The sequence below is a fragment of the Cervus canadensis genome, chromosome 1 (genome assembly GCF_019320065.1).
Source record: "Cervus canadensis isolate Bull #8, Minnesota chromosome 1, ASM1932006v1, whole genome shotgun sequence".
NCBI lineage: Eukaryota > Metazoa > Chordata > Mammalia > Artiodactyla > Cervidae > Cervus > Cervus canadensis.
Window position 1 is genome coordinate 114941649 of NC_057386.1, and position 26214 is coordinate 114967862.

The 26214-nt window shown below is 47.1% G+C and overlaps 1 protein-coding gene across 2 annotated transcripts in view; it reads right to left on the minus strand.

The window, feature by feature from the left end:
- Positions 1-4705: 4705 nt before the first annotated feature.
- Positions 4706-26214, minus strand: part of SGSM1 (small G protein signaling modulator 1) — a 73225-nt gene continuing 51716 nt past the window's right edge. For both annotated transcript variants that reach the window (XM_043438148.1, XM_043438137.1), the window contains 10 exons: positions 25534-25662; positions 24270-24452; positions 22997-23065; positions 21443-22033; positions 18232-18356; positions 17413-17495; positions 13154-13263; positions 11210-11306; positions 9362-9529; positions 4706-6865 (listed from right to left, as the gene is read on the minus strand). In XM_043438148.1, the coding sequence (XP_043294083.1) occupies positions 6777-6865; positions 9362-9529; positions 11210-11306; positions 13154-13263; positions 17413-17495; positions 18232-18356; positions 21443-22033; positions 22997-23065; positions 24270-24452; positions 25534-25662 (1644 nt within the window). In that variant the 3' untranslated portion in view covers positions 4706-6776. The remainder of the gene's footprint in view (positions 6866-9361; positions 9530-11209; positions 11307-13153; positions 13264-17412; positions 17496-18231; positions 18357-21442; positions 22034-22996; positions 23066-24269; positions 24453-25533; positions 25663-26214) is intronic.

Here is a 26214-nt window from a genome sequence, read left to right on the forward strand (position 1 = left end):
TGACAAGTGTCTGGGGCAATTCTGGATCCCTGGTCGTCACTCAGATACTACACCTTTTAATGGGTATGTGCATATTCTCTCTCTCTTCCCTCCCTTTCTATAACTCCTCCTCTTGGTGAATCTGGAAAGTATTCATTTTCCCATCAATGAGAACGTCCCCTTATAAATGACAGCTGGTCCAGTGTTGGGGTGGGGATTCAGCAGGGAGTGGGGTCAGGCGTTAAAGACCTGTCTCACCCTTCATGCAAAGAATCCCACTGATATGAAAACCTCACCGTTACTTGGGGCACACGAGGCCCCTTGAGATGCAGTCCCGACCTCTCTCTTCAGCTTCTTTCTTGTCACCCACCTGACCCTGCTCCTCTCCCTCCAGCCATGCTGACTTCTGAGCCCACAGTGGGTCTCTTCACAGCTCCACACTGCTCTCTCTGCCATGGGGTGCTGGAGTCAGCCTGTCACCTTTGCTGATCATGACCTAGTGCCCTGCTTTGGGAGCAGCACCTTAATCCTCCCTTTGGATGTGACCCTCAGCCACTTTCTGACTGCTCCAGGCTTTAAGATGGACAAATGAGACCTTTTAGCCAATCAGGAATGGTCGGAATGACTGGTTCAGAGATGGGCCTGGGACCTGTATAAACCAGCATGGAGGAGGGCGGAGCCACGAGATGGACACAGATGGAGCTCTAAGGATTTCACTTGACTACATGGATCCAGCCACGCCTGCTTCTCTACCCCCAGGACACATGGTGACAGGCAACTCCAGGCTGGCATCCCTCTAGCTTGTGGCTGCAGTGGAAGAAAGCATGAACCACTCTCTTCCCAAGGAAGGAAGCTGATGGGCCAGGACTGGGTCATGTGTCCCCCTGGGGGGAGGGGGGTGTCAGCAATCTAGACTAGAAGGCCATAGTTATAATGTACGTAACACAGTTTCCCAGAAGATGGGAGAAATTGCTGGTCCTGGAATGGGGCAAGGAGGCTGAGCAAGCCAAAAACATTCAGTGCCCAACTCCTTTCCTTGAGGGAAACTTTGTTATCCTCATTCCACAGAAGTGAAGACTGCAGCTCAGAGAGACAGAGTCACTCGCCCAAAGTCACACAGCTGATTGGTGGCAGAGCTGGGATTTGAATCCAGGGCTGTCTGACTCTGTGATAGAGGCAGAATGACATCTCTGCCCTGACCCAGCTCATCAAACTCTTTTGGCTTTAAACATTCAACTAAGACCATCTGTAAACAACAGGACTATATTATTACAGCAATTCTACAATTTTGAAAAACACATCTGCCACTGAGAATGCAGCCTGCATTCATCTCTCAGAAAATAAGGACTATAATTACTTTTAAAAAGTCACAGAATAATGGATTAAGGTAATAGAAAGCCTAGGAAGCCGCCCCATGGTGTGCAGATGGACTCGAAGACCCCTGGTATGTTTCAAGTGTCATCAGAAACACGTTGATGGGAGTCAGGCTTGTGTGGGAAGATTTCAGGAACCCTAAGCAGCATCCCCAGTGCAAAAAGCAGCAAGCAGATAGATGCCAACAAGAAGAAGCCCAAACTCAGCCTCAGGTCACCCACCTGTGCTTGAAATGAGCCGTCTCCTCTGTGTAATAATCTTACAACAGTCCCCTGCACCCCCCACCAAGTTCCTCAATCATCTCTCTTGACCATGCAGTGTGGCTAGGAGGATCTTAGTTCCCTGACCAGGGATTTAACCTGGGCCCTCGGGCAGTGTGGCGTCCTAATCACTGGACTGCCAGGGAAGTCCCCTTTTATTTTCTCTCTCAGCAATTTCAGCAGTGCCAAAGGGAGCGATTCTTCAGCCTATGAAGCAGAAGCATTTCCACAGACACCATCCTTATTTGACAAGAGACAGAGGGATCCGTCTCATTTTTCTCTGCATCATAGTAAGAGGCACTCTTTATTTGGGGGAGCCCTGCCCCTACCGAGGCTGGAAACCACTGTGCTCCACAAATCTGAATAAAGAATGCCAGGAAGATACCGGAGGAGTCCTGCCTGACGCCCTGATGTAATGGAAAGCCCCCAGGCGCTGCAGGGTTCAGAGGGTCATCTGAATTCTGCTAGGCTGACTCCGAGGATCTGATTGTGCTCCCTCCAGAGTCTACACCTGTCCTGGCCTCAAGCTGTCAATGTGTCGGGCGGCTTCAAAGCCAGCAGCACAGAGCCCTGAGAGCCCGTCCCTGAGTCAGCAGAGCCCAGTGCAGTTTGCAGAGTCGGCGTGGGTTTTGCTCCTGCCAAGAACCGATGGCCTCACCATACCCGCCTCCAGCGGCCCTGTCACAGGCCGAGAGGGTGCAGAGTTCATCCCTTCCCCAGTTCTCCTCCAGGAGCTGTATCCTCTCAGGTTTCAAAGTCTCACCTGAGAACCCGAGCAAGAGATGATGGGAACTCAGGGAAACTGAGGTCTCAACCAGGAAACCGTTCCCAGCAATGCTAGGGCCAGAGGGTCCCAGTGAAAGAGGAGGGCCAGGACTGAATCCACAGCCAAAGAAGTCAAAGTGTTAGTCGCCCAGTCGTGTCCAACTCTGTGCAACCCCACAGACTATAGCCCACCAGGCTCCTCTGTCGATGGAATTTTCCGGGCAAGAACACTAAAGTGGGTAGTTGTTCCCTTCTCCAGGGGACCGTCCCAACCCAGGGATCAAACCCGGGTCTCCCGCATGGCAGACGGATTCTTTATCATCTGAGCCACCAGGGAATCCACACCCATCACTACCTCCGGTTTGCAGAAATGAACACCAAGGCTCAGAGAGGTAAAGTCACTTGCCCAAAATCACACAGCCAGGAGCCGGCAGACTTGGGACCCTAAGTCATCACTCCCCAAACATGTGGACAAAGATACAGAATGTAATTTTAGTTGGTGCAGTGAGAAAGTCATTCCCACGTCAGTCCTTCTTGAAGTCCTCCAAGAAGAAAAGCTCGTCTGGTGCTAGTATATCTTGAACCTCTCAGACCCTTATTACATCTCTTCTTAACAGCGAGCGAGCAGGCTTCAGGAAAGCCTTCAGTGGGAAAAGGTACTTTGGTAAAATAGTAGTATTCATTTTTACAACCATCTCCTGTTTATGCAAATGATCCTGGCTTGCTCTTAGCTTGAAGTTTAAAAAGTGAGTTGATTTATGGGATCTCCCTGGTGGTCCAGTGGCTAGGACTCCAGGCTCCCAATGGAGGGAATCCAGGTTCGATCCCTGGTCAGGGAACTAGATCCTACATGCCGCAACTAAAGATCCCATGTGCGGCAACTAAGACCCGGCACGGCCAAATAAATAAAAAAATTTTTTTTAAAAGGTGAGTTGATTTAAAGAAAACTAGTGAAGATATAATAGCTCATAGATATGATCCAAATCATAAAGGGGGATGACAGGTGACTTGAGTTTGGGAGATGCTGTCATAAAACTTGGGGAGAAGACTCATTGACTGATGGATCTAATGTCTCTCAAACTTGAGTATCTGTTTGAAAAAAGAGAAGAGATCTAAACTAGTTCCTCCCACTGCCCTTAGCTGTACCCTCACTTCCCTTCCCTGTCAGGCTGCTGGAACCTCAGGCCTGGGAGAGGAGGAGGAAGATGAAACAGGATGGCACACATGGGCACCGGCCCTTCCGAAATGGGATGGTTGGGACCTCCTCAACTCTTTGCGCAAGTGCTTCTAACTGTCCCCATGGACTCTCCCAGATGCCAAACAGAAAGCTTGAGGTGCAAATAAAAGTGAGTATGGTTTAGAAGGGAAATGGTGGAGTAGCCAGAGGGGCTAAACCCCACATGTTGTCCTAGATGGGAACAGCATCATTCAGGCGAAGGCATGGTGATAGACAGTATCCACATGCTCGAGGCCACAAGGAAAGCAGGCAGAAGGAGAGGAGAGGAACCAGAGGTGTGGGGGAAGGAGAAGATAAAGACGTGGAGGAAAAGATGGAGGAGGCAGAGGAGGAAGAAGAAAAGGGTGGTAGTGGGACCTCACAGTGACACCTGTGTGTGCCATGCACCTGGCAACAAAGACCCCTTGTCCCACCCGAGGTGAGTCAAGGAAACGTGCCTAGTGGCCCAAGACTCATCTTCTCACATCTATGCAAGCTGTAAATGCCGTGCTTAGGAAAGCTTTTACTAAAGCAAAATATTTTCTTAGAAATTTTTTCCCCTAAAGGATATCATCCATTACCATAAGTCAATAGTGCATGGAGGGACTTCCCTAGTGGTCCAGTGGCTAAATTCTGAGCTCCCCATGCAGAGGGCTCAGGTTCAATTCCTAGTTGGGGAACCAGACCCCACATGCTGCAACTAAGAGTTCCCCGTGCCACAGCTAAAAAAAGATCCAGCACCACAACTGAAGATCCCATGTGCTGCAACTAAGACCTGGCACAGCCAAAGATGTGAATAAATAAATAAATATTAAAAAAAGAATCATCACAAGCTAAATAAATGGCTGTCTGAAGCCACTAAGATTTGGGGTGGTTTGTTACACAGCATTGCTTGTGGTAACAACTGATACAAAGGATGAGACCAGTTTCACCAGCCTTGCACTTTCTGGGGACCGATCAGGCAGCGAGCATGAGAATCTGTCCCTCTCTGGGTCTGGGTCAACTGGGGTGGGCTGGGAGGACTGGGGTATGAGGACACACTCTTCAGAAGCAAACATTCCTTTCTTTCAAATCAAAGAGAAAATCCACAAACACAGAAGCAAGAAATAACCCAGGTTCACACAATTCTGTTTATATATATTTTCTCTCTATATAGACACGACTCTTCAGTAAACAGTAACCAGATATGTCGGCAACACTGAGAAAAGGTGAGCACTCCATAGATAAAACGACTCCCACGCATTTGATTCGGGGACACAAGGACACACACACAACGTACAGAGACCCAAATAAACACAGTAAGCCAAATAAATAAGCACTGTTTCAAATCACAACCACGACGCTCTCTGGAACACCACGAGAGAAGGCAGAGACGAGATCTTGTGCTGTACTTTCAGACCAGTCTGTCAAAAAATAAATAAGAATCGGAAGGTCTAGGACCTGAGTCTTGCTAAAATAACATCCTCTGTAGTGAAGAGTTGAATGGCAAAATAAAACTCTTATCTAGAGGGAAATTTCATACATGATCACCCGTCTCGGGAAGGCAGAGGGCCAAGGCAAGGAGATGAAACTTGCACAGAGTGTTCTTCGGAAGCGAGGTCCATCTCTCATCCATCCCACCCAGGACACCCGACTTGGGCAGAAGTTCAGATGCAGCCGAAAGTGCTGGGTCCAAGGGAAGCGCCTTCACAAGCAGGCCAGGCAGGGACTGCTCCCTTCCTGCTTTGCTCAGGACCGGAGGACTGATGCGCCCCCTCTGTCAAGGTTTCAATGTGCTTGGTGAGTCTCCTCTCCTCTCCAAAATCCTACCTGCCATTCTTGGGAAGAGCATCCTTCTTGGACTGTCTCTGTTTTTCCCGACGCTGGTCCATTCTCCAAAGCAGAGAAGGGCTGGCATGACTGCTCTCCTGGGAGGACATGTAGGCAGGGTAAACTAGCTCGCCTAGGGTCTGTTTGGGGGGTTGGTGACCCTTTGTGTGAAGACATGGAGGGGACCATTTCCAGGCTGGGCTGTGACCTGGATGCCAGTTCATCAGCTGATTTTTATTTTTCCCCCAAGGAGAACACCCGCCACACCCTACCCTGGCCAACCTCTGTCCTCCTCTCTTCCCTTTGTCCTGAGTAAGCAAGGGCACTTAAGGAAATGCCAGCCTCCTTGAACAAGTGGCTTGCACCAACACACACCTTCCAAGCTTCTGGAACTCCGGACCCAATGTAGGAAGGAGAGGCGAGGTCCTCCCTAGGATGAGAGGAAGGGGATGTGGACTCTGCCCTGCCCGGAGCAGGGGCTCTGAGCAGGACCACGAAGAGGCCTGTCTCAAGCTTACAGACCCTTCTCACAGCCTTTTGTTGAAAGAAGAAAAAAGTCTCTCCCGGGGCCGGGGGGAGGAGGAAAAGACGAGAAAACACAACTGAAATCCCCGACCCCAGGAGAGATGTGCAGAGGACCCCATGTGCCTTTTCTAAATGGGAGGGAGTCTCAGGACACAGTTGGCTCAGGTACAAAGAAAGTGGGGAGGGAGAAACACTTGCAGTCCCTCCTGCAAGTCAGCGGTTCTCAAACGGGGGGCTACCTGGCAATGTCCGGAGAAGTTCTGGATGTCATAAGGCCCCGGGAGGGGCGGGCGGCGGCGGGGGGCGGAGGGCGCTACTGGCATCTAGCAGGGACAGGCCAGAGATGCTGCTCAACCCCCAACAGTGCACGGGGAGGCGTCCTTCATAGAAGAATTCCGTGTCAGCAGTGCTCTGCTCCCAGCCACGTTCTGGAACATCTCCAAAGGCCCCTTCAGAGCTCAGAGGCAGCCCCATAGACCTCTCCTATATCCGTTTCCGAAAAGTTCCCAACCCAAGTCTCATCCGACAAGACAGCTTGGAGGGATGGGAGGGAAAGGGGAGAAGACCATTCTGGAGACCACGAACGAAGATGGTCCTTCTGCCCACCAACAACCCCAAACTCCCGCAAGGGAGAAATCCCAGGCTTGGGCGATCTTTGGTCAGACAGGAAAACGTAAGGCTGAACTGAAGGGGCAACCCCTCCACCCCACCTGCCCAGCGGTCAAAGCTGGGGTGCTTTCTCTTTGCACAGAAGTCCATGCTGGGAACAGACGCCAGGACCTCGCTCCCCGGGCGGCTGGGAGGAGAAGCAGGCAGGACAGGCGGGCGGGCGGGCGCGGGCGCGGCCCTCACTTGTTCTCAATCAGGGTCTGCACCTTGTACACGAGGGCCCGGGCCAGCCTCAGGACCTGTCTGGTGTTGTGTCGCTCGGCCATCTCTGAAAGAGCAGAAGGCAGAATCGCATGAGCCTTCTCTTTGTCTGTCCTTGGGCCACACTTCCAGCAGAGACCCTGAGAGGTCTCTGGGGTACCCCCATCCCCATCATCAACTGGCATCACCCCCAGAGTGGCTCTGGAAGCACATACTTTGGGGACGGCCTGCGACTCCAGACCTCAGTTTCCTCATCTGTGAAATGGGAACCGTAACAGTACCTACTTCACAAGGTTACTGTGAGATCAAACAGGATAAAGTGTGTCTGTTTAAAAAATGTTAGGTTTTCTCACCATCCTCCTACAGACACAATGACTGGGCACCTTTTAAGAAAGCAATGTTGGGCACAAGGTGGACGCTTAAAAGTAGAGAGGAAAGCAAGCAACAGAAGGAGATGGGAGGGTGGAGGGGAGAAAGCGCAAATAGCCATTTTGTCAAGAATAACACACAATGATCAGCTCTTTGAAAAATAATAATCCTAAATTTAGACACTTGTCATAAAGAAATCATTTGGTAGAAGAGAAAGACACTAAGACCATGGTTCCCAAATTGGGTGCCCAGGGTACCACTGTGAACTCACGGCAATTTGGGGGGAAATACAGCGATCCTCCACATCTGTTGAACACCACATAAACTGCTAATGTGAGTGAGTGAGTTTGCAATTTGCGTTCCTATCAATGGCTTTATAGCTTTGCAAAAAAACTAAGTTTTCAGCAAGCAGTTGCCATGATAAAAGCAAGTATCATGTGAAAATCACTATGGAAAGGGTAGTGAAGGTGGTGAGTTCAAACTGATTCCAAGATTTGAGAAGCTGGGCAAACTCCGACAGGTGAGCACACCCATTAAAAACTACTTATTTAAATATAAAATGTATTATTTTCTTTTGACTTACATGTGCTATTTTTTCAAATGGCTACTAAGTTGTTAGGATAGATATACTTATTAGGTGGTTTGGACTTAATTATTCAGTAGTTACTGGATGGTCTGGGATGCCACAAAAATTTCACAGAGACACTAGAGGTGCTATGAACTAAGAAAGTTTGAGAACCTCCAAGCTAAGATATGAATTGCTCTGAGTTCTCAATTACAACCTCAAACCAAAACCAACACAGATGTTAAACCAGAAAGGATGGTTCAGGAAGTGATGAACAGGTGCTTAAGGTATATTCTGCTTTCTCAAAAAATCATTATATGGAAAATGGTTTTAAAAACATCAGTGGAAAAAAGCCTAGATACAATTGGATTCTGTGATTGTTGTTTAGTCGCTAAGTCACATCCATGGACTGTAGCCCACCAGGCTTCTCTGTCCGTGGGATTTCTAAGGCAAAAACACTGGAGTGGGTTGCCATTTCCTTCTCTAGGGGATCTTCCCAACCCAGGGATTGTCTCTGGGTATCTCCTGCATTGGCAGGCGGATTCTCTATGGTTTAGCCACCATATACATAATTTTGGAAAAGACTGGATGAAAAAATGAATATTTTTAAATGAACCTATTAAGTACAACATGGTTTTCTGGACTGGATCCTAGAGCAGAAAAAGGACATTAGTTAAAAACCAAGTGAAATCAAGTAAATCTGTAGTTTAGTTGATAGTACTATATCAGTGTTAATTTCTTTGTTGTGACACGTGTACGAGGATCAGGTAACATACTAACATTAGGGGCTGTGGTGTTAAAAGGTACAGGAAACTCTCTGTACTATCTTTGAAATTTTTTTCTAATGATAACTAATAATGTTAATTATAACTATTTATTATTATTATATATTATTTAAATATAAAATATATTAATAACTAATAATGTTTCCAGTGTAAGGTCATCACTGGTGGCTTTTTTCTTTTTTTGCTTTATCCAAAACCTTCTTTAGTTTAAGAAAATGTTTTAATAGTGATAATAGCAACAGCTTCTATTCAAAGCAACAGCTGTGAGCCAAGTACCATGTGACTGATGGGCCTGACATCCCTGTGGTCTCATTTAATCCTCCTGACATCTCTGTGATGGAGGTGTCAGTACCATTTTATTCCTAAGGAATCTGAAGCCCAGAGATGTGAAGTCACTTGCCCAAGGTCACACAGCTCCTGGGTGGCAAGACTGTGCCTTTTTCATGCCACCTTCCTGTATCTGCTTTCCCTCCATACGTCAACCCTCTGAAGCAGACACCTTCCCTCCTGTTCCCAGGTGAGGAAGCAGATGTTTAGAGAGAGGGGAAGTGACGTGTCTATGGCACAGCTCGTTCCCAGCAGAGCCAAGGTTGGCCCCTGAGCCTGATTTCAACACCCAGGCCCCTTTGGCCAGATCCCTGAGAGAAACACACGTGGATCACTCAGGATTACGAGACGTCAACTCATCCACTGGGAAATAGCCAAAGGAGGTGGTCAGAAGCCTCCTCCGTCCTCTTCATCTTAAATCAATCTCAGGGACCCTCCATCCATCCCTCTCCAGGACCCAGGAAGGGGCCCTCCAGAAGCCTGCCCCCTTCGGATGAGACCCTGATCACGTGGGTACCGTTAAAAAATTTGATGATGTCTGTGAAATCCATGTTGTTCTCCAAGATGATGTCACGGTAGACCTCCACCAGCGCCAGCGCGATGAACAGGACGTAGTGGGCGGACGAGACGTGTTTGGCTGCCCAGATGGTCTCCCAGACAGAGAAGACGTCATCATAGATGAGTTCTGCCAAGACACCAACACATACATGTGCGTGGGGAGAGTCCCCCTCAGAGCTCACGGTGCTGCCCGCCCTCGAGGAGCATCCCAGGCCGGCCGTGCTCTGAGCTTCTGTCCTGGGGCGGCAAACAGAGCTCAGGCCAGGGCAGGAGACCTGGGCGCTGTCATCTGACCGCAGCCTGTTTCCCCTTTCTGTGGAAGAGGCTGGGCACACTAGGCGGGTTGCATGTTTCCACCTCTGACATCCTATGAGTGGAGGAACTGGGCAGGGGCAGCTTTGGTTTTCCTTGACCTGTCCCTGCCCTGACCCCGGGGCCAGGGTCCTGCTCTCTGCCTGCACCCTCCAGCTCCTCTAGCACCCATGGGGTACCTCCCCTTCCCCTTGCACCCAGGGAGAGTCAGCTGCTGCTTCTGGGTCTAGTAAAGAGAGACAGCAGAGTAAGGATGGAGAGTAAGGCTTCCTGTGTCCAATAAACATCAGTCTGAATCCCGGCTCCATCACTTATGAGCAAGGTGACCTTGGGATAATTACTTCCCCTCCATGAGCCCTTTCTTTTCCGCATCTGTAAGTGTGGTAATGTTGGTGGAGGAGGTTGCCATCTCTTTCTCCAGGGGAATCTTCCCAACCCAGGAATCAAATCCGAGTCTCCAGCATTGGGAGGCAGATTCTTTACCACTGAGTCACCAGGGAACTTCACATGGTGTGATACCAATAGTAATAAAGGACTGAAGAGTCTTTTCTGATGGTCCAGTGGTTAGGAGTCTGCTTTGCGATGCAGGGGACACAGGTTCAATCCCTGCTTGGGGAACTAAGATCCCAGAAGCCCATGCACTGCAATGAAGAGCCTGTGCGTGGCAACAAAAGATCCCACGTGTCATAACTAAGACTCAACACATAAATAAATATTTTTTTTATAAATAAATATTTTTTAAAAATAAAGGGCTGAAGAAATAATACATAGAAATGTCTCAGTACAGTGCCTGGCCCTTAAAAAACACCTTTATACAGGTTAGGGGATTTCCAGGTGGCTCAGTGATAAAGAATCAGCCTGCCAATGCAGGAGACTCAGGAGACCTGGGTTGGAGCCCTGCGTCAGGAAGATCCCCTAGAGGAGGAAATGGTAACCCACTCCAGTATTCTTGCTGGGAGAACCCCATGGACAGAGAAGCCTGGCAGGCTACAGTCCATGGGGTCGCAAAGAGTTGGACATGACTGAGCAATTGAGCACACATGTATGCATACAGGCTAGATATTATTATCAGCATCATCCCAAATTGGCAAGATAGCAACGCACTGTGTCAGACATCATTTCTCAGTTACATGGGAAAGAGACTCCATGGGCTTCAGAGTTCTTGGCCTCTGATAAGTCACTTAACAGAATGGTAGGGAACTGGGCTTGGGTAGACAGATGGGGGCTCAAATCCTGGCTCTGTTATTGCTAGGTCTGAATTTAGTTCTTCTCAGCCTTAGTCTCCTCATCTGTAAAATGGGGATTGTGAGAACACCTACTACAGTGTCTCTGCAAGATACGGTAGGAAAACTATAGTCAGAACTCAACAAATAGGTGTTTCTCTAGTCCAGTGGCTTTGTCCTAACATGTCCCAGCCTCACTGCTGTGGTATCTTTTCCCCCTGGGGCTCTGCTACAAAGAGTCTGGGAACAAGGTCCCAGTTGGAGGTGTGTACCTCGCTTGAAATCCAGCAGGAACCAGCGGTAGCAGAAGTAGAAATGAGTGTAGTCCCCATTCTGATGCATCAACTCGAAGAGCTCTGAGTCCAGGATCTGTCAGAGGAAGGAAAGAAAGGCATCAGCCTCCTCAGCAAAGGCTGGGCCAGATGGGACAGTCGAATAAATGATGTTACATCCCCATACCAGACACTGCACAGCCCTTAACAACCGGGTGGAGCTTAAAAATGGCCAAAGAATTTGAAGTTGAAATCAATCTGATGCAACCTAACCCAGTCTTTTGCTAAAGAAGATATACAAATAACCAATATGCACAGGAACCGTGTTTACCATCATTAGTAATTAGGAAAATGCAAGTCAAAACCATAATGAGCTACTATTTCATATCCACTAGGGTGGCTATAATAAAAATGCCAGACAACAAAGGGCTGGGAGGATGTAGAGAAAATGGAACCTCGTGTGTTGCTGGTGGGAATGGAGAATGGTACAGCTGTAGTTTTACTGGTAGGTATATCCCCAACAAAAATGAAAACCTACGTCCATATAGAAACTCACACATGAATGTACACCACGGCGTTATTCATAATAGCCAAAAAAGTGTAAACAACCCAAGTATCCATCAGAGGGTGAATGGGTATACAAAATGTGGTCTATCTCTGCAATGGAATATTCAACAATAGAAGGAATGACATGTCGATACATGCTGCAACGTGGACGGACCTTGTAAACATCATGCTACGTGAAAAAAGCCAGACACAAAAAGCCACATACTGTGTGACTCCGTTTACGTGAAATGTCCAGAAGAGGTAAATCTACAGAGACAGAAAGTAGACTAGTGGCTGCCGGGAGCAGGGGAGAGGCATTGCTGTCAATGGTGGTGGTGTTTGCTGTTGTTTGGTTGCTAAGCCACGTCCAACTCTTTGGTGACACGACAGACTGCAGCCCGCCAGGCTTTTCAGTCTGTGGGACTTCCCAGGCAAGGACACTGGAAAGTGAAAGTCGCTCAGTCGTGTCTGACTCTTTGTGACCCCATGGACTATACAGTTCATGGGATTCTCCTGGCAAGAATACTGGAGTGGGTAGCCGTTCCCTTCTCCAGGGGATCATTCCAACCCAGGGATGGAACCCAGGTCTCCCGCATTGCAGGCGGATTCTTTACCAGCCGATTTCCTTCTCCAGGGGATCTTCCCGGCCCAGGGATCAAACCTGCGTCTCCTGTGTTGGTGTGTGGATTCTTTACCACTGAGCCACCAGGGAAGCTCAGGGGATAGAGACTCTTTCTCAAGGTGATGAAAGTGTTCTGACATTAGACAGTGATGATGATTTCACACCTGTGACTATTCTAAGAACCAAGGAATCCAACATTTCAAAAAGGCAAATTTTACAATATATGAATTTATCTCAATAAAGCTCTGTGTGTGTGTGTGTGTGTGTGTGTGTGTGTGTGTGTGTGACAGAAAGAGAGAGAGAGAAATATACTCAAATATTTCTTTGCAGTCTGGAGGAGGAAATGGCAACCCACTCCAGTATTCTTGCCTGGGAAATCCCATGGATAGAGGAGCCTGGTGGGCTGCAGTCCATGGAGTGGCAAAAGAGTCGGGCACTACTTAGCGACAAAACCACCACCGCCACCACCTTTCTCTGCAGAAAAGGACCAATACAATCAAATATCCTCTTAAGGGCAAGGACTGTGTCTTGTTCATCATTGTAGACACGGTGCCTGGGCCAAGTAAATGCTCAGTAAGAATGAATCCAGTGGAATCGACTTGAGCTGTTGAGTGAAGGTTAAGTTGAATTGAGTTTTTCAGTTTAACTTAACTGGGCTGAGTGAAGTAGCACTGAGTTACTGAGTTAATTTAAACTAGGCGTGGCTATTAAGTTGGTTTGTGGTCCACTGGGTTGAGCTGGAATAAGTTATATTACAGAGAAGCACAAGGTCATACCTGGATTAGCGACCTCATGTTGGCAAAGTGTGTGTCCATGGCGCCCCCGTGGGGGAAGTTCTGGTTCATCCTCTTCATGAGCTCGGTGAAGCAGCTGAAGGCAAGGGCCTCTGGGGAAAGAGTACAGGAGAAAGAGTCAACTCTGCCACTGCCCAAGGTCCCAGAGTGATGGTCCGAGGGTCCGAGCCGGTTCATTAAGTCCATAGCCAAATAAGAAACGTAAGGACATGGAGTATACCCATGCACATCATTTCAAGGGATGCTCTCCAATCTTTCATTATGCACTTCCCCCCGAGAGGTGTGGAAATAGAGCATCCTTTCTTTTAGGAAACAATGGTGACAGCAAACGCTGTGTTTTAAAGATCCCTATTTGCTCTAATAAAAAGTTGACAGTATTTGGTCCCAAATGTCTTGAAAAAAATTCTGTGGGGCTCATGAAACTCTCCTGTCTGAGAACCACTGTATTAAAATAACAAGTGTCAATACTGGAAGGGTGTTTGCAGGTGTTATGCAAAGCAAAGGTCAAGCAACTTTGGGAAATGCTACTTAGAGAGCGACTATATATACTAAGGCTCTGAGTATTTATGGAATTTAAAAGATATATGTTGGGAATTCCCTGGTGGTTCAGTGGTTAGGACACCACACTTTCACCGCTGAGGGCATGGGTTCAATCCCTGGTCCAGTGGTTAGGACTCCACACTTGCACTGATGAGGGCATGGATTCAATCCCTGGTTGGGGAACTGCTAAGATCCTGCAAGCTGCATGGCACAGCTTAAAAAAAAAAAAAATCTGTTTCATACTGTTCAACCCAGTGTTTAAAGAATAATTTGAAAACAGTACCTATTTTCTCTTAACGCCAAGTAGCTTTAGAGAAAGTTATAAGGTTACCCAAGTCACCACAGAATCTTGCTCATTTTCTTTATTTTTCAGAACAGTTTCGATTTACAGAAAAATTGAGAAGAGTGTAGAGTTTCCATATACCTCACACCTAGTTCCTCCCATTACTAACATCTCCCATTAATTTGTACATTTGTTACAATTAATGACCTAGTTCAGTTCAGTTCAGTCGCTCAGTCGTGTCCAACTCTTTGCGACCCCATGAGCCACAGCACGCCAGGCCTCCCTGTCCATCACCAACTCCCAGAGTTCACCCAAACCCATGTCCATTGAGTCGGTGATGCCATCCAACCATCTCATCCCTGTTGTCCCCTTCTCCTCCTGCACTCAATCTTTCCCAGCATCAGGGTCTTTTTAAATGAGTCAGCTCTTCGCATCAGGTGGCCAAAGTATTGGAGTTTCAGCTTCAGAATCAGTCCTACCAATGAACACCCAGGACTGATCTCCTTCAGGATGGACTGGTTGGATCTCCTTGCAGTCCAACGGACTCTCAAGAGTCTTCTCCAACACCATAGTTCAAAAGCATCAATTCTTCGGCCCTCAGCTTTCTTTATAGTCCAACTCTCACATCCATACATGACCACTGGAAAAACCATAGCCTTGACTAGAGGGACCTTTGCTGACAAAGTAATGTCTCTGCTTTTTAATATGCTGTCTAGGTTGGTCATAACTTTCCTTCCAAGGAGTAAGTGTCTTTTAATTTCATGGCTGCAATCACCTGATACATAATTAACTCAAGTCCATAGTTTTTTACCTTATGTCCTTTTGCTGTTCCAAGAACTCATCTAAGAATTACATTATTTACAGCTGTCATCTCTCCTTAGGCTCCTCTTGGCTCTAGCTGTGACTCAGACCTTCCTTGTTGTTGGTGACCCTGATGGTTATGAAGAGTGCATGCCAGGTGTTCTATGGGATGCCTCTCTAGTGGAATTTGTCTGATGTTTTTCTCACAATAAGACTGGGGTTATGGGTTATTGTGAGAAAAACCATGTAGGTGAGGTTCCGCTTGACTCACATCATATCAAGGGTGTACAGTACTGATGTGACTGAGGACGGAGGATGACCTTGGCCACCTGACAGGGGCAGTGTTTTCCGGTTTCTCCACTGCACAGCTTCTCTTTCACCTCCCACCCTCTTCTTTAGTGAACTTTCTGGAAAGACGTCACTATGCTCAGCTCTAAGAGTTGCGACTTATACTTCTCATTTTTAAACAGCTTTATTGAGGCTCGCACACCATAAAATTCACTCTTTTAAATGTACTGGGTTGGCCAAAAAGTTTGCTTGGGTTTTTCTGTACAATGTTCTGTATGGTGTTACAGAAAAATCCGGGCAAACTTCTTGGCCAACCCAATATAATTCAGTGGTTTTAGTATATTCAGAGTTGAGAACCATCATCTCTATCTAATTTTAGAACATTATCATCACCCCCAAAAGACACTACATATTGGCAGTCATCACCTATTTCCCTCTCCTCACTGTCCCTGTCAACCACGAGTCTATTTTCTGTCTTTACAGATTTGCCCTTTCTGGAAGCACCCTACCTTGATGTTGCTAACATGCCCAGCAACTCAAATGTTCCTGAAGCCAGTTTTCGTACCTGACTGGTTTCCTCATTAATACACTGAATAAAATCTTTGTTCATTTTATTTGTATGTGAGAGTCATGTAACCTTCTGAAAATTACATTTCATCAGTTCTGAAGGTCGTCATCCACTGAGCTGTTTGAGGGGATTAATCCAATGGAGACAAATTAAGTCCATTTGCCGCATCTTCTCTTGGTTTCTGAAGTGAATTTTGGGTGGCAACAGAGTTTTAACGTTTCTAACCCTCTAGTTCTTTTTTTTATTGATATTATGTATTTGTTTTTATTTCTGGTTTATACACCTTCAACAAATTAATGTGAATTGGTGATAGCAATGGTTGGGGATTTGCTCTTATGGTTAACTATCTGGTGAGTTCTGTTGGGTGTATAATGAAAGTTTGTTCTCTGTTGGGTGAGAAATAACAAAGAATCCAATTTCATGGTCTTCTTTTTTTTTGCTTAGTTCCCTTTTGGGAAGATCTGTTTGTCTATTTGCAACCTCAAATCAAGTAAGAATCACATGCTCACTGGAAGAAAAATGACTCAGTTTTTGTGTTTCTGGCTCACTATATTCAGCAACATTTTAAAGATTTTGGTGTACAAATCTTGCACTTCTGTTAAATTTATTCATAAATATTTTACTCATGAAAGGCTACTGCAAATGGAATTGCTTTTCTATTCTCATTTTTAGATTGTTTATTGCAATAGTATAAAAATATAGTTGAATATAATATATCTAAATATAATATAGAACTGTATAAGTTCTATATCCTGCAACCTTGCTGAACTTGTTTATTAGTTCTAATATTTTTTTGACTCCTTAGGATCTTCTGTATGCAAGATCATGCCAACTGCAAACATAGATGGTTTTATTTCCTTTCCAACCTAGACGTCTTTATTCTTTTTTCTTCAGTAATTGTCCAGGATAGGGCCTTTTGTGGCAGAAGTGGACATCTTCGTCATACTCTTGACCTTAGGCGAGAAGTATTCAGAATTTCATCACTGAGTATTAGCTGTGGGTTTTTCAGAGATGTCTTTTATCACGTTGATTAAGTTCTCTTTTGTTCTGAGTTTGCTGAATTTTTTTTTCACGAAAGGCTGTTGAATTTTGTCTGATGACATGATCATGTGACCTTCATCCTTTATTCTATGAATGTAGTGAATTGCACTGATTGAATTTCATATATTGAGTCAGCCTTGTATTCCTGGGATAGATCCCATTTGATAACGATATATAATCCTTTTTATATCTTGATGGATTCAGTTTGCTAGTGTTTTTTTGAGGATTTTTACCTTGATTTCATAAAGGATATTGGCCTGTAGTTTTCTTTTCTTGTGATGTCTTTATCTGGTATTGCTATCTGGGTACCAATAGGTCCTCATATAAGGACCTGCACCACAGAAGGAGTTGAGAAGCATTCCCTCCTCTTCTATGTTTTAGAAGGGTTTATGAAGTATTGGTATTCATTCTTTGTTAAGTGTTAGGTAGAATTCACCAGTGAAGCCATCTCAGTCTGAGTTTTCCTTTGTTTTCATTCATGTTTATATAACCAGTGGCTAGCAAAAGCTTGGATGGGTGTAGGCACCTGGAAATAAGTGTTGGCCAATGTAGAAGAAAAGAACTTTTTATTTCACTAAGACCTTGATGTGTTCACTAGACAGGTCTTCTGAACAGCTGCACCAACCCAGTCTGTAGAGTCGCACAGTAAGGTTACCCTTTCTTCTCTGCCGTGGGAAGGAAACTGCATCCCCAGTCCGGGGGCAGGGAGGGTACACTCACCATCATCCAGGATGACCAGCAGCGGGGCCAGCAGGTCACACATGCCCTGGACGTAGCCGATCTCAATGTGCTGCCAGATGTAGCTGTAAGACACACAGGACGGCCAGTGATGGCACCCACAGTCTGCCTCTCCAACCCACTCCTCCTTTCCTCTCACCCTGCTTTGGTCCCCCACCTCTCACCTGGACCAACTCCCCCAGCCTCCTGCCTGGATTTCCATCCCCAGGCTCATTCTCTTCAAGCAGCCTATGCACAGTCACCAGGATGACCTTCTTAAAGCTCAGGAGCCTTTACAGGCTCTTCACTGCATGACAGGGGCGTCTATTGCTTCCTCCCAACCCCCCTCACAGTCTCACACATCACTTCCCAGGACTTCTTCCCTTCCGGCTGCACTGAGATATTTACCTCTGTACAAACAAAGCTCACCTTCTTGCCCCTGTGTTTCTGCCAGAGCCGTCCCCTCTGCCTGGAATTCTCCTCTGCTTCTTAATAATCATAACTACTGTTTACTGAGCATTTACTGTATGCTCTGTCCACTACATATGTATTTATCACTGAATTCTCAAACTAATCATATGGAAAATCTATCATTATCCCAGTTCAAAAATAAAGAGAATAAAGCACAGAGAATTAAGTGACACGCACCAAGTCACACACCTCATAATGAACAGTAGAGAAAGGATTTGAATCCAGGGGGCCTCACTCCATCCATTCCCCACCCCCGACAACCCCGCCCCCTGCTCCCGACAGCCTCGCCCCCCCGTCCCCCGACAACCCCGCCCCCTGCTCCCGACAACCCCGCCCCCGGCCCCCGGCCACCTGCACATGATGTTCCGCAGCTTCTCCAGGTTGGCGGGCGTGAAGTACCAGTAGTTGCGGTCACACCTCTGCACGTCCTTCTCGATACGGTGCAGGTTCACCGTGTACAGGTCCAGGAGCTCTGGCTGCGGGCCCCCAGGAGGGGAGGGAAAGAACAGTCACACCCCAGCTTCTCACAGGGGAGAGAAAGAACAGTCACACCCCAGCTCCTCACAGGGGAGAGAAAGAACAGTCACACCCCAGCTCCTCACAGGGGAGGGAAAGAACAGTCACACCCCAGCTCCTCACAGGGGAGGGAAAGAACAGTCACACCCCAGCTCCTCACAGGGGAGGGAAAGAACAGTCACACCCAGCTCCTCACAGGGGAGAGAAAGAACAGTCACACCCCAGCTCCTCACAGGGGAGGGAAAGAACAGTCACACCCAGCTCCTCACAGGGGAGAGAAAGAACAGTCACAGGGGAGAGAAAGAACCCCCAGCTCCTCACAGGGGAGGGAAAGAACAGTCACACCCAGACTCCTCACAGGGGAGGAAAGGAACAGTCACACACCCAGCTCCTCACAGGGGAGAGAAAGAACAGTCACACCCCAGCTCCTCACAGGGGAGGGAAAAGAACAGTCACACCCCAGCTCCTCACAGGGGAGGGAAAGAACAGTCACACCCCAGCTCCTCACAGGGGAGAGAAAGAACAGTCACACCCAGCTCCTCACAGGGGAGGGAAAGAACAGTCACACCCCAGCTCCTCACAGGGGAGAGAAAGAACAGTCACACCCAGCTCCTCACAGGGGAGGGAAAGAACAATCACACCCCAGCTCCTCACAGGGGAGGGAAAGAACAGTCACACCCAGCTCCTCACAGGGGAGGGCAAGAACAGTCATACCCCAGCTCCTCACAGGGGAGAGAAAGAACAGTCACACCCCAGCTCCTCACAGGGGAGGGAAAGAACAGTCACACCCAGCTCCTCACAGGGGAAGGAAGAACTGTTACACCCCAGCTCCTCACAAGGGAGGGCAAGAACAGTCACACCCCAGCTTCTCACAGGGGAGGGAAAGAATTGTTGCACCTCACAGGGGAGGGAAAAAACAGTCACACCCCAGCTCCTCAGAGGGGCACTCTTTCACAGAATCTCTCTCCTCCTCTTCCTAGCCCTCTCCTGTCATCACTGAGAAAACTTTCTCTATCTGGACCAATCAGATGTCTGACTTTAATTTTTGTTGATGCCGTTTCCTGAGAAGGCCTCTTTCATTTTGTCTGATGAAAATTTTTTATTTTTTTCCTCACAATCCTATGAGGTATATGCAATTATTATCCTCATTTTATATAAGAAGAAAGTAAGATCAAGATAACTAAGATCATGGCATCCAGTCCCATCACTTCACGGCAAATAGATGGGGAAACAGTGGAAACAGTGGCTGACTTTATTTTTCTGGGCTCCAAAATCACTGCAGATGGTGATTGCAGCCATGAAATTAAAAGACGCTTACTCCTTGGAAGGAAAGTTATGACCAATCTGGACAGCATATTAAAAAGCAGAGACATTACTTTGCCAACAAGGGTCCATCTAGTCAAGGCTGTGGTTTTTCCAGTGGTCATGTATGGATGTGAGAGTTGGACTATAAAGAAAGCTGAGGGCCGAAGAATTGATGCTTTTGAACTGTGGTGTTGGAGAAGACTCTCGAGAGTCCCTTGGACTGCAAGGAGATCCAACCAGTCCATCCTAAAGGAGATCAGTCCTGGGTGTTCATTGAAAGGACTGATGTTGAATCTGAAATTCCAATACTTTGGCCACCTGATGCGGAGAGCTTACTCCTTTGAAAAGACCCTGATGCTGGGAAAGATTGCAGGCAGGAGGAGAAGGGGGCGACAGAGGATGAGACGGTTGGATGGCATCACCAACTCGATGGACATGGGCTTGTGTGGACTCCGGGAGCTGGTGATGGACAGGGAGGCCTGGCGTGCTGCGGTTCACGGGGTCGCAAAGAGTTGGACACAACTGAGCAACTGAACTGAACTGAAGATCAAGATATATACATACATGTGTGTGTGTATATATATATACATGCTACAATATACATGTAACAAACAAAAACACTTCTAGGAAAAACAAAATTTTTTACAGGAAAACATGCAATTTAATATGCATTATATTGCTATAACAGTATAAACAGAGAATAATCATTTAACTAAAATTATTGTGACTATAGTGGATGGATGGGGAATGGGTGGTTTCACTTGTGTGGTGAGGGTGTAGGGGTTGGGAAGGAAGAAGACTGAATCCTCTTCCTCCATAATGGGAAGTCAACAGGCAATATCTAAAACTGAAGAAAACTAAAAACATATCAAGCAGTAGCAATAAAGTATATTATTTCCAGACACGAGGGTAAACACCAGATAATTTGGGCAGAATAAGTCACTACTACTGCCTCGGGGGAGAGGCAGAGTTGGGCCAGACAACTTTAGGTTTTTGGATCCAGCCTAGTCTGACTGTTTGACTCTGTGATAGAAATAACAAATTCTTTAAAAGAAAATGGATGTGGGGACTTCCCTGGTGATCCAATGGTTATAACTCCTAGCTTCCACTGCAGAGGGCATGAGTTTGGTCCCTGGTCAGGGAACTAAGATTCCCCAAGCCATGCTGCAAGGCCAAAAAAAATAAATTAAAAAAAGAAAGTGAAGTCGCTCAGTTGTGTCCAACTCTTTGCAACCCCATGGACTGTAGCCCACCAGGCTCCTCTGTCCGTGGGATTCTCCAGGCAAGAATACTGAAGTGGGTAGCCATTCCCTTCTCCAGGGGATCTTCCCAACCCAGGGATCGAATCCGGGTCTCCTGCATTGCAGGCAGACTCTTTACTGTCTGAGCCACTAGGGAAGCCCCCAGAATAAAACAGGTACATGATCCTTGGCTCGGAAAACCTTTTCAGTTGACATTCTTCCCTCTGGGTTTTTATGGCAAGAAAGTAAAATATTCAAGAGATACTGGACCTGAGCATAAACCAAGATGTGCCTAAGCTGGGATTTGAACCCAGCACTGTTTGTCTGCAAAAGTCTGTGTTCTTTAAGTATTAAATTACCTTCTCTTCCAAATGGATTTCTACAGTGAACCCTCCATGATGGGGTAAAGGCAATGAAACAGAGGTCGTTCTGGATAATAGAGGTTTGCCACCCTCCCACGGCTGCAGAAAACAGAGAGGAGGAAAATCCTGGTGACTTACAGAGTAGGTGACGCCACTGGAAGACACAGGGGATGCCTCGCTGTTGGCCGAGGTGGTCACGGCCAGAGAAGCAAGCGCAGGGAAGAGACTCTCCATCTCAGGCTCCTCTGAGAGGTTGTCCTCACTGTCCACCTGGCTCTGCTTTTCCACCTCGCTGCCCCTCCAGCCTTCCATCGCGGGGCCCTCCTTTTCGGGCAGAGCCACGTCCAGGCTGCCAGTGATGGACATGAACTCATCCATGCTCTCGTTGGCCAGGAGGTCACTCTCCAGGCTGTCCTGCACGGCCAGCTCCTCACGAGTGGCCTCGTCCCGGGACGTGGTGGCCTCACTGCTCTGCCCGTCATCCATGCTGCTGTCCCTGGGTCGAAGCACCAGGGGGGCGGTGCGCTGGGCGTCCAGGACGCTGTCTTCCGTGCTCAGGCTGGGTTCTGAGTGCTCCGAGAGGCCCGAGGAGAAGTTGTGGGAGGAGGGATGGCCTGAGTCTGGGGAGCAGGTGCCATTCACCAGGTTCCCGTTGGGGATCTTGGTCGGTTTCTCCTCCAGCCTGCCTTCTGCCTCCACCTGCTCCACCTCGTCCACAGACTCAAAGACCTGCAGACAAGGTGCACAAAGACAGATGGGCTAGGATGTCTGCCATGGTGCTGCTTCCAGCACCGAGCTGAATAGCCATCCACAGGGGGTTGGTTCAAATATGGAACATGCACGCAGGGGAACGCTACGCGGTCAGTAAAAAGATGGAGGCAGAACAAGGTGGGACATATTCTCCCATTTGTAGAAAATTTAAAAGTTCTCCGTATGCAGGAACAGGCATAGAAAAATCCAGAAAGAAACAAGGGAGCATTGCAGTTGGCTCTGAGGAAGAAAACCTTTCATCATACAAAATTATGTGCACAAAAAATTTTTTTAACTTAACTAATTAGTTAACTGCATAAGGAACAGGCTTAAAATATATCCATGTAGTTAAGCATTATGAATCAATTTTCAAGAACACTTAGATGAATATGAAATATTATGGAAAAGTCTCCAGGGTATATATCCAAGATTTATTTGTGGTTATTTGTGTCTTTAGGCCATATCCCATCAATGCAGACTGTATAAGATCATGTCCCAAGGTCATTTGAAATATTTCTTTGGTGTGGTTATATCACCCACTTGATTTACTGGTAATTTCATGTGCTTCTGGTTTTAAAAAGATTTCTTTTTGATTAAATTGCTTTCAGTCGTGTTAAAAAAAACAAAACATTTTCCTAACTCCAAAGTCAAAACTAGAAAACAAAGTATATTCAGGGAAGATGGCAATGTTATTTCTAGGGAGGGCATGTAGGGGTTAGGGATGGGCAAAACCAAATTTAGTTTTCTCTGCAATATTATTTTAATAGGCAGAAGAGATTCACGTATCACTTGTGTAGGCAGAACTTCAATTTTTAATGGAAGTATAAAAAGTTAAAACAGAGAAATCTTTAGTGATCTGGAGATGAGGGACTTCTGATCCCATTATTCCCGGCTGGAGGGAGGCGGATGGGTGGAGAGGGGGCGGGGCCTCTGGAAGGTCACCTGTGTGCTGCTGCTGGAGTCGCTCTGCAGGCGGATGTTCTGGCGGCCGGAACTGCAACTCTGGGAGGACTGAGAGGAAAAGGGGGCAGGAGGGAGCTCAGGTGAGGCTGCATCTAGGCTCAGGGTCCCTGCTCTGAGCTCAGGATGGAGAGCTAGGCTGGGAATCAGTAAGTCTGGTCTTATCTCTATTCCTGACATGAGCAAGTCCCCTCCCAGGGCCTCAGCTTCCTATCTGTCAAATAAAAGTGGGTGGGGGGGCTCACCCCTCATCCCCAGAGCCCCTTTGGAGGCTATACAAACCACAGGACCTCCAGCTCCCACCTGCAACCAGAGACTGCCGCTTTTAAATGCTCTGCACTTGAGACTTTGAACTCAAAGGACTGGCTGTATCAATGCCCATTTTCTGCTCCTTCCCTGTATACATGCTTTTTGCCCTATAACTTCCAGCTTGTGTCTTCTCTGAAGCAAAGCTAGGCCGTGTGACCTGCTTCAGCCAATGGGATGTTAGCAAACTCGACAGGGCAGACACATAAAAAAGGCTTGTGCATTTCTGCTTTTTCTCTTAAAGATCTGCTTTCATTGTGAGAAGGTGACCAGGCTAGTCTGCTGGAGGATGAGACATGAGGAGCAGGGTTGAGCCACCCCAGACACGTGAGAACCCAACATAGAACAACAAACCTTTCAGCTGAGCAGAACTGCCCAGCTGACCCACAGACTCACGAGTGAAAAAGAAATAGTTATTGTTGGATGTCACTGGCTTTTGGGGGTTGTTTGTTACACAGTATTAGCGTGGCAATTGATGACTGATACATCATTGGTGAAGGGAACTGACTTTCTTTTCACCTCCAGCTTTTGGCTGCTAAACTTGGGGCTCCATCAGGACAGATATGTCTGACCTGTTCACTGGAGCATTCCTGACATTCCAGGACATTCCTGACAGTACCTGGCACATGGTAGGTACTCAACAGCATTTGCTGAATAAGTGAAGGTCTAATGTTGTGCTGGGTACTTTAATATATACTATCTTGTTGGAGCTGCACACAAATCTCCCCTATACAAACGATCATTTCCATTTCATAGATGAGATAACTGAGGCCCAGAAGTAAAGCTGCTTGCCTGAGCCCCAGAGCTAAGAAATGAAGGGGCTGGAGTTTGGAGTCAGGTCTGTGCTAAGGCCCCAGACACCCAGCCCTCGCCCCTCCTTCAGCAGCCCCACGAAGCAGAGCCCAGCCTTTGGCCTCCACCTGGCCCCCCGCGGGGAGCCGCCCGTCACCTCGTTGCTGATGGTGGAGTCCCGGTGCATCATGCGCTGCAGGTGGCTGTCCAGGCTGGCCCCCGACGAGCACTTGGCCAGGGCGGCCGCGTGCGACTCCCGCTCCCTCTGCCGCACGATCGCCTCGCAGCCCAGCCACTCGGACATGGTCTGTGCGTAGCAGGCGTGAATCTGCTCATCCACCTGCCAGGGCAGATGCACGGTCAGCCGGAGAGAACAGATCAGTGGTTGTCAGGGGTCAGGGATGGGAGTGAGCGGGAGGGAGGTGGGTGTGGCTATAAAAGGACATGAGGACCACAGCAGCACCAGAAAATGTTCAGCATGTTGACTGTGGTGGTGATACACAAACCCACTCGTGTGATAAAACTGTGGAGAACTAAAAAGACACATACACGTGAGCACAAGTAAAATGGGAAGTCTGATCAAGACTGACATATATATATACATGTATATATGTGTGTGTGTGTGTGTGTATAAGGAAATATTATACAGCACATGGAATATACCCAATATTTTATAACGACTATAAACGGACTGTAATTTATAAAAACATTTTTTAATTGTTAAGTCCAGATGTCTGGACTGAGTAAAATATTTATTGAATGTCTACTATATGTCAGGCACTATGTTAATCAGTTAGTTTAAAATAAATTTTTTTTTAATCTTATTTTTCGACTATGTTGCATGCCATATGGATCTTAGTTCCCACACCAGGGATTGAACCCGTGCTCCATGCATGGGAACCACAGAGTCTTAACCATTGTACCGCCAAGGAAACCCCTAATTTATAAAAATTTTAAATCAGTATGTTAAATGCCTGAAACTAACATAATGTAAATAAACTATATCTCAATTAAAAATATAGACATTTATTATAGGCAACAACAAAAAGAAATGCAATAGAATATGGACTTTAAAAATGAAGATTGATATACTGCCAGTACATATCCATGTTGATGTCAATACCCTGCTTATGATAAATTGTATTACAGTTTTGCAAGAAGTTACCATTGTGGGAAAGCTGGATGAAGGAGATGTCTTCTTACAAGTGCATGTGAATCGATCATTATCTCAAAAAAGCTATTTGAAAGAAACGACATCTGTGGCTTGTGCTGCATTTAATGGACGGCGCTGCTCTCAACCTTCCCGCTCCCCCATATCTCCCTGTCCCCCTGGTCCACCAGGGGACTAGAGCTCCCCCACCCCCACAGTACCTGGCTCTTCCTGTTGCCAAGGACCCCACTGCCCCTCTGGGGTAACCAACCTCCTTTCTCTCTGTTTCTGTCATCCCGAACTGGTAGTGGCCCAGGAGGAAAGGCCACACGGCTTTGCGGATCTCCGGCTGGATGCCCCCGTAGTAGATGAGACGTAGCAGCTCCTGCTCCTCGTAACTCTGGTATGTGGGGGAGGCAAAGATTTGGTCAACACAAAACTAGGGCATGGGCTCTGGGACCCAGTAGTCCCAGCTATCGGACCTAGCCCTCAGTGATCATGCTGTGAACAAGCAAAGCCACGTGGACACAGATGTCCATGATGGCATCATATTTGAAAAAGCCTAGGAAATCTCCAATTGCTGTTATTAATAAATGAGTAAGAAATACACCTCTATAGTGTCAAGTAACTAAAACAGCAGGGACTACGGTGTTACTGCAGCCCTGATACTACAATGCAACCAAGCAGGTAGTAAATGGTTGCAGAAGTGTTAGATGAAAAATATCCATTTTGACTATTTATTGTTTCAGCCAATTTGTCCTTAGGATAGTGCTTCCCAAACTGGGGAGATCTCTAGGAGCACTTGGGGAACTTTCTTTTCTTTCTTTTTTTTGGCTGTAATGCATGGCCCGAGAGATCTTAGTTCCCTGACTAGGAATTGAATCTGTGACCTCAGCGATGAAAGCATGGAGTCCTAACCACTGGTCTGCCAGGGAATTCTGTGGGAAACTCC